This window comes from Vicia villosa, unplaced genomic scaffold (assembly GCF_029867415.1).
Source record: "Vicia villosa cultivar HV-30 ecotype Madison, WI unplaced genomic scaffold, Vvil1.0 ctg.000009F_1_1_3, whole genome shotgun sequence".
Classification (NCBI taxonomy): domain Eukaryota; kingdom Viridiplantae; phylum Streptophyta; class Magnoliopsida; order Fabales; family Fabaceae; genus Vicia; species Vicia villosa.
Window position 1 is genome coordinate 173,022 of NW_026704939.1, and position 9,284 is coordinate 182,305.

A 9,284-nucleotide genomic window follows, 5' to 3' on the forward strand; every position below is an offset into this window, starting at 1 on the left:
ACGCACTGCCATGGCTGATTCTACCAAGAATCGTTCTTTTCAACAAGATATGTTAGATCCATATTATATGCATCCTAGTGACAACCCCGGTTTGATCATCGTTACTTCACCTCTCAACAACACCAATTTTCACTCATGGTCACGATCTCTGAAGTTAGCTCTCATGTCCAAGAACAAATTAGGGTTCATTATCAACACTACAGACTGCTTTTTTATTGAGATTTTTGGAGTTCTCTGTGCCATATAACTTGCTCATTATTTGCAAGGTCTAAATCTTTGGCTCGAGACTGAATCCATACTTGTTGTAATGGCCTTCCAAAATAAAACCATCATTCCTTAGAACTTAAGAAACTCTTGGTTAAACTGTGTTAGTTATGCTAGTTATATGCATCTTATGGTAACTCACACTTATAGGAAAGACAATCCTGCTACAAACTCTTTAGCCAACTTTGGTCTTTCTCTTCCTTGTCCTCACTATTGGTCTATCATCCCTTCTTTTTATTAGAAGTTTCATTGTAAAGGATAAGCTTAGAATGCATAGCTTTTGACGTATTAGAGGGTTTGAATTTGTCCCCTCCCCCTTTTTTTTTTCTATATTATCGGTGGGTCCAATTGGTCCACTAATTTAAAAAAAATAATAATTTTATATTTTTAAAATTGATTTTTACGAAAAATATTAAAAATAATAAAAGTAATTTTAAATTCATTTTCTTTCAAATTAAAAAAAAAAGTAATTTTGATACCCACTCAAATATTTGTCATTAAATACAAAAACATAGTTTTTAAAAAAAGATATGTTTAAAAAATAATCCTTACAAAAAATTATTCAAAACTATTTTTAATTTAAACTATTTTTGTAAATGTTAATATAAAAAAATCATAAAAATGAAATATCTAAAATAGAACCTTATAAAAATTATTTAAACTATTCTTTGAAAACCATTTAAGTTTTTTTTAAAAAAGAATCTTTGTAATTTTTTAACAAATTTTCAATATTATAAAACTAAAATATTTATTATTTAATATTAAATATTAAAATATAGTTAAAATTACATATTTTTTCTATAAAATATATCTCAAAAATAATATTTATAAAAAAATATTTAAAATTGATTTTCATTTAAATTTAAATTATTTTTAAAAAATGCCTATATTAAGAAAAAGTCCTAAGAACTAAATACTTAAAATACTAATTTTTTTAAAATTATTTAATCAATTCTTCCATTTAAAGTTATTTTTTTAAAAAGAATCTTTATAAATTTTTTAACAAAATTTTTATTATAAAATTTATTTTTAAAAAATTGAAACAAACAGATCCCTTGATACTCAACCAAACCTAATAATACCATTTCTTTAAACTTTGTTTCATCACAAACCACTTTATTTCATTATTGCAAACAAAATCTAAGTTGTCTTTTTGGTTTGTAAAGGAGAAGTTCTTTGGATCATTAATGAGACGAAACCTAAAGGTACACATAGACAAGTGTTGAAAATAGTCTTTGTAGAAACTATATATGAGATATGAAGAAGTAGAAATGAGATTATTTTCTCTCAAAAGAATTTGAATCCTAAGTTAAAAGATGTGATTACTCACAATATTATAGCTAGGTGTAACTTAAGAAACTTAGAGCATACACATAGGTGGTAGTAGTGTGTTTTAAAGCTACCATGTGCCAGAAAATATTATTATTTAAAGTAAATTGGACCAAATTTCTAAACCACCAATCCAAAGAAAACCATGGTGTCTTAGAATAATTGTGAGACAAGTGGGACCCAATTTAGAGTTTTAAGTGAGTGATATTAGGGGTGTTCGCGGTGCGGTTTGGTTCGGTTTTGTGCAAAAAAGTCATCCTAACCGCGAGATAAAAATGCATGCGGTTCGGTTTGGTTCGGTTAATTTTTATAAAATCATCCAAACCAAACCAAACCAAACCAATGCGGTTAGGATCGGTTCGGTGGGCTGCGGTTTACACCATAAAATAAAAATATACTGAAATAAAAAAAAAAGAAAATAATTCATTCTTCCATACATATATTACAGTAACATTGAAAAGAACTTTTTCATACTAATTACACCAAAATAATTCATTCTTCCATACATGTATTTTACACCAAAATTACTACCATATAAGTGTATCATGTATTTTACAGTACCATACTATGTATTTTATATATACTACATACTAAATTACTAATATAACTTCAGTTATTCATACTACATACTATATACAATACTATATACAGTTTTTCATACTAATAAACTACATACTAACTAATAAACTACATACTACATATACAAGTATCAGATAACTTCAGTTCTAAATATTAATACATCATTACAACTTCAGGACTAAATATTATCAGTACTACATATACACCAAATGCTTCTCTAGAATGAGTGAGAGAGAAATCAGAGAATGAAGTTGAGATGTTGAATAGGAAGGATGAATGAAGGAATAGTGAGTCACGTGATGTGAGTGTACAATATTGCAATTGGATTGGAAATATAATAAATTAATTATAGAAATTCAAAAGTTTAGTTAAATATGCGGTTTGGTTCGGTTTGGTTCGGTTTTGTGAAATAAAAACCGCAAACCGAACCGAACCGTGCGGTTCGGCCCAAAAATCATCCAAAACCATCCAAACCAAACGCGGTTTTTGCGATTTTCGGTTTGGATTGGTTCGGTTTGCGGTTTTCCTTTTTGATTGGTTCGGATACGATCACCCCTAAGTGGTATGGATGTTTGGAAAATTTATTAAAGTGGTAAAATTATTGGGAAGTGTAAAAATAGGGTTCATTTATACCACTAATTTAGATAGCATGGATGTGGATGCTCTTAGCACACATGTAATAGTTTTATATAGTCAGAGTGAGGTAGGCATTTAGTATCCTGAATTTACGAATCGGTTGCACTTATTAGTTTTTGGATAAAAATAAAAAAGTAATGCTTTGACTAAAATAAAATTAATCCCTAAACTAATCTTTTTTGATTGGTCTCAACAATTCTACCAATACCTCCTAATATTGTTCTAAAACTCCTAATCTAATTTTATTAGGAGAAAATAAACAAGCAATTTCAATATTATAGTTCAATAGTTCTCAGGGGGCTCATTTTCTCTGAAAACCAACTCCAATATTATGCCCCAGTATGCAGTACCTATACTCCTAGTCCTTCCTCAACAATAGTGTTGAGAATGAAGGGCCATATTCAATATAGTAGGACAGAAAATGTGATTAACGGGATAAGAAACATATTAAAACAAGGACAAAGCAGAAACATTACATGATTCATTTATTTTACATGCCCCAGTGTTCAGAAAGCAGATTTATAACACTAATATTCCTAATGATCTACACCCTCCTCCACTCTAATTTGGAATGAATCACTCGGGTGTTACACATCTTATTTTTTATCAAACAGACTTGACCACATAAAGTTACAGACATATTCATAACTCTTAGTCTAACACAGAATATGTGAATTCATAGTTCTTACAGACAAATCAAGAACAAGAATAACAATAAGTTTCTTAACAGATAGATAATGCACTGATTTTAAATCATGGTGCAATAAATACAATGTTCAGAAATGCTATATCTTATTCAGAATTCAAGCAAACTACCTTAATACTGTTTACTACTACAAATATCAGGATTCAACAAAATTATTCTCCAAGTGATAACATAACATCCTGAGAGAAGTTCAAACATTTTCACCTGATAGACAACATGCTTTAGCAGCTCTAAAAATCACCACTTATTGTTGTACCAGAACACACCTTTTCTCTCAGTACCTTGATCTGGCTCAACATAGATACACTCTCTTGCTTCTCTCCATAATGCCTGGTAAAACGGTGTTTCATCCAACCGATAATAGTCTCCCAAAATTGGCTTTATTGCCTTGGTAGCCTCCATTGCATGATAATGTGGCATTGTGGAGAACAAGTGATGTGCCACATGAGTGTCTGTAATATTATGGAAGACCTTGTTCAGGATTCCGTAATCTCTGTCCACAGTTGCTAGAGCTCCTCTCAACCAGTCCCACTCTGAGGAATCGTAATGTGGCAATGCAGGGTGAGTATGCTGCAAAAATGTGATCAACACCAAGAATCCATTGACTACGAGCAGTGGAACTCCGTAAACACACACAACCCAGGCAAGACCTTTGGCTAATGCAAGATGGTAAAGCCCAAAGCATACTGCAAGTATCGCTGCATCTGATACATATATTTGAAGTCGTTCACGATCTGAGTAAATAGGACCATGTGGATTAAAGTGGCAAGCAAATCCTTTATAAGGTCTGCCTGAAACATTGAGAGCCAAGTAAAGAGGCCAGCCAAGAGTGAGTGTGATAGTAATGGTGAGGATTCTTCCTAGTGGGTTGTTGCTAAGGTATTTGGAGTACCAATAGATACTGGACTTTTGTTTGGGAACAAAGACTTCATCCTTCTCAAGAGAACCAGTGTTGGAATGGTGGCGGCGATGGCTGTATTTCCATGAAAAGTAAGGGACTAAAAGGGCAGAGTGAAGAATAAGGCCAACTGTATCATCAAGCCACTGATAGTCACTGAATGCATGATGGCCACACTCATGTGCAACAACCCAAACACCGGTAAGGACGCAACCTTGGACAGCCCAGTAGGCAGGCCAGGCCAAGAAAGAGAGAGACTGAGGAAGGTTCTGGAAGTAATGAGTGGCAATGTAGTAGAGGCAGAAGGCTATGGTGAGGTCATAAACAACATAGGAGAATGAATGGATAACAGAACGCTTAAAACAGTGAGGTGGTATAGCCTTCTTGATCTGGCCGAGACTAAATGGAGGCTTTTCAAATGGCACCCGCTTCACAGTGTCATTCTCTGATTTCCTGCTTGAAGGAGGAACAGAGGTTCGGCCACCAGCTCCCATCTTCAGCAACCTGCCATAATACAAAAATACATTTCATTACAACACTCTTCTAAGCAATGAACACAGGTCTACATATACAATTTCTAGTACATTACTTACTATGAACACTGAAATTTTCAATCTAGGATTATCAGCAATATATCATATCTTGCTTAGAATTACTGTGTCTGCATATTATAATTGTTTTTATTTTACAATTATTATTATTAATTTATATTAGATTTCAAAACCCTATCCCAACACATAAGAACCTCCAAACTCCACCGCAAGTAGTGTGTGTATGTGCAAGTGCCAAATAAACAACTCTAAACCTCTAATCACTCAGCTACCAAAAACTTTATAGTGAACTTTATTTGCCTGGCTTACATGAATTTGGTTTGCCTAGTCTAGTGGTGGCCCATCCTCACGTTAGGTACTTTATTATATTTTTTATTATTATTATTATTATTATTATTATTATTATTATTATTATTATTATTATTATTATTATTATTAAATTTATAGAATAAATTAATCAACCACGCGAGGATCCATAAAGGACAAAACTCATGGAAATAATTTATTGTTTTTGAAGCACAAAAATACAGCTAGCAAAACCAGCCTCACTAAACAAACAACAAAAACACTGACCCTTGTACATGTTGTGGAGATTTTTCTGTACTCAAAACCGGGGACTCTAGATGGTAATTACATGTGATGCACATAGAGTACTAATCAAGATCAAGAAGTTTAATTGCTATATATCCCCCCACCTCAATCTCTAATTATAAGATTCGGTTCTTAAATATAATTTTTAATACAGATTAATATTAAATACGTTTATGCATAAATAGTAATTAAGCATTAATAAAAATAATTATGCATACGCATAAATTATACTAATATTAATTTTTAATATACTTAAAAATATCTTATAAATAGACAAGGAGAGTAGTATCCTTCATGTGACAATAAAATCAATTGTCTCACTAAAAAAACAAGTATATTAAAGTTGCCAAAAAGAAATCAATGGCCCATAATAAAATAATAATCTGTGGTCCCGGCACGTAGCATCTTACCAAACTTTCCATTTGTTTCCTGCACACAATATATTCTTTATCATATGACACGACCCGGACATTTCACGTGATGATTACTCTCATTAATACATTTTTATTATTCAGTTTTGATTTAATAAAAAATTCATAAATCTCCATGAACAAGCAGTACTATACTACTATTATAAATAGGCGGGCGTCCAAAGGAGACTATTGTGCCATGCCTCAAAACTTTTAAAATTAAATAATGATTAAATATGGCCTCACAAAATATTTAATAGGTGAAATTGTGAATATATAAAGTCTCTATTAATTGAGATAGTCTTGATTATAAACTAAATAATTGAGCTCGAGTAATAAACTGAGTTTTTATTAAAAAAAAATTAAAAAAAGTATATTTGTTTATTAAGTGGAGAAAGTAATTGTATTATAAATTAAGTTAATAACATTAAGTTTTAAAAAATAACAGTAGGTACTATCCAAAATAAATGTCTCATTTAAAAAATTTCTCTAAAATACTTATCATTTTATATTATGAATATAATTTTGTATTTAATCTTTCAATTATACCCTCTAATAAATATTTTTAATTTATTATTCCCACTTAATATTAATATAATTTTAAATATATCAGAATAATTCACAATTCTCTCCTTTTCATATGAAAGTTTTTTAATCTAAAGTGGGCCATTGCTAATCGATAATTTGGGACTAGGGGTGGAAATAGGCTGGGCCGAGCTAGGCTTTGCCAAGCCTAAGTCTGACCTGTCAAAAAAACAGAAGCCTAAGCCTGGCCTGTTGTAGGCTTATTTTTTAGGCCTGAGCCTGGTCTTTTCGAAGGCCTGGTTAGCCTGTTAGCCTACATAAAAGCCTATTTGGTTTAGATATATGTAAATAAGCAATTAAAATAATACTTAAATAGACTAACTAACTAAAAGAACTTATGAGAACAATGTTCATAACGTATTTTCGTCTTATTTTCACAACTTCTTCAACATAACCAAGTTTTATTTAATGTATTTTAATTCAAAGTACAAAACATAATATAATAATAATAAAAAGTATTAATATTTATTTAAATAAGCCGTCCTGATAGGCTTAAAAGGCTTTTTTTAGAGCCTGAGGCCTGGCCTTTTTAACTAAATAGGCTGATAAAAAAGCCTAGACCTTTACTATTTAAAAATAATGTATGGCCTGGCCTGAGCTTATATAGGCTAGCCTGTAGGCCCCTGTTATCGGCCTGGCCTACTTCCAGGCCTATTTGGGACGGAGGAGGGAGTATTACGAAAGCTAGTTCGCTTTTTAACTGTACGTTCAAAATAATAAATGCAAAATGTTGAATATAAATCTAGTTCTACTAACGTGCCGTCCAAATTATTCAGCATTTTCAAACAACATTAAAAATTGCCGGCTGGAAGGGATTTCTTTCAATTTTGCACTCAAATTAATTAATTCAAATATACACAACTTACCCACCAAGTTGTCAAAATCAGTTTTAAAAAAACTCATTATCTCACAATCGATGCTGACACGATACAAATTTAAACAAAAAAACAAATAGCCACTCCTTCTCATCAGCAAACAAACATGAATTGAACGAAGAAAATCAATCTCAAATCATAGTAACGAGATCCGCAAGAGAAAAATACACATTCATAATTCATAAATTCCATTCAATTGATAAAATAAATTAATGAACATCAAAACTATGCAGTTTTCTTCTGAGAGATTAGGTTAATCCTGAATATACGGCGAACTATACGGAAATATAAGATTTCTCGTTAGATCTGATAGAGAAATCACGAATGTTGAACACAGCATGAAAATAATGGAGGTTCCAAATACACGGAGGAAAAATATACGTACAATAGTATAAGGATAAGGATTGTTCAATATCAATACGAAATTAACAAAACCAGATGAAAATTTTGCAATGGAAACGAGGAGATCTAAGAAATTTAAGGAGAATGAGGGCAGGGTATTAGATCTAATGTTGTATAATGAAAATCTAGATAGAGCTATACGTGACATTGAAGAGAAAAAAATTGAGAAGAAGAAGAAGAAACCTGAAAGTGCAAACAGAGGATTTAGTTGTTGAAGCGCCGCCGCAGAATCGTTGTGATGAAGAGGGAGGGATAAGAGGGGGGGCGAGGCGAGGCTAAATGTTTGCGAAATAGAGGTGTATTTATTGTGGAACTGGTTTGCTTTTGCACCTTCCTCTCCCGGGTCGTGGGACCCACTTGGTATTTTTAACGTGTTGTTCGCAAATTGGGATGGGATGTTTTATTTTTCTCTTTCACATTCGCTTGTTTTATTTTTCTCTCTATCTCTCTCTACAAGGGTATTACTACTGTCCACGCATAATCCACGTAGTTTTTTTCATCTTCTATGTACCTTTTCTATGCCCCCAGGCCCCAACGGTTTAGAGCCATACACCTCATTTGTACACATAGTTTCTCATTAGATATTATTTGACAACAACTTGTTTTGACACCACATTTTTGAATTCGGTATAATTTTATTTTAATTTGTATTTTTAGTTCTATTAACAATTTGTATTTTTAATTATATTATTAATTATTACTTCCGTCCTTAAATATAAGAGATTCCATAGAATAAATTGCGGAAATTAAGAAAGTTTGTTAAAGTAATAAATTTATGAACTATTTTGTATAATTTTACAAATTTATCTTTGAGTAGAGAAATAAATAGTTAATGTATACTATGTAATTGTATTTATTAGAGATGGTAGAAAAATATGTAATATAATTAGGAATTTGAGAAAAAAAATACTTTGAAATTTGAGAGTGTCTTATAAAAAAGAAAAAAAAAAACTCAAAAGAATCTTATAATTAGAAATATAATTAGAAATAGAGGTAGTATAAATTTATGTTCTTCAATAAATTTGCACTAAATATACTATTTAACCCCTCACTTTTTGTCTATCGTATGTAACACTTGTTACGATATAATGAAGAAAAATGATAATTTTATACTAAACTGACACTTACACCGTATTTTTATACGGTTTTATATTTTTAGTATTTTTTTATAAACGCCAACAATTGCACAGTTGTATTTTTTATATTTTTATATGGGATAGTTGTAACATGTTTGGTTTTTGGTGTGAAGATGACACCCCTCTATAATGAAGACTAATATAATTTATGTTTAAAGATATACATTAAGAATTAAATGTGAACTACATATTTTTTAAAAATGTGTATTTAATTTTAAAGTTAAAATATTATGTTAATTGTTCGTGAAAAACTCGAGTTCACAATGTTAACAACAGATGGATGGATTATAGTTTGATTATGTTGTTAATTAGAATATTTATT

At 31.1% G+C, this 9,284-nt stretch overlaps 1 protein-coding gene across 2 annotated transcripts; it reads right to left on the reverse strand.

Annotated features, from left to right (window-relative positions):
* Positions 1–3,255: 3,255 nt before the first annotated feature.
* Positions 3,256–8,164, reverse strand: LOC131621556 (omega-6 fatty acid desaturase, endoplasmic reticulum isozyme 2). 2 transcript variants are annotated; one of them, XM_058892596.1, is made up of 2 exons: positions 8,010–8,164; positions 3,256–4,916 (listed from the first exon to the last, which is right to left on the reverse strand). In XM_058892596.1, exon 2 carries the CDS (start codon positions 4,904–4,906, stop codon positions 3,752–3,754), a length of 1,155 nt encoding a protein of 384 aa, XP_058748579.1. In that variant the 5' UTR covers positions 4,907–4,916; positions 8,010–8,164; the 3' UTR covers positions 3,256–3,751. The 2 variants fall into 2 exon arrangements, with proteins under 2 accessions (XP_058748579.1, XP_058748580.1); XM_058892597.1 differs by lacking the exon at positions 8,010–8,164 and adding an exon at positions 5,006–5,314.
* Between the last annotated feature and the right edge of the window lie 1,120 nt (positions 8,165–9,284).

Coding starts and splice junctions, on each gene's coding strand:
- LOC131621556 (XM_058892596.1), bottom strand. CDS start 4,906: ATGGGAGCTGGTGGCCGAACCTCTGTTCCTCCTTCAAGCAGGAAATCA.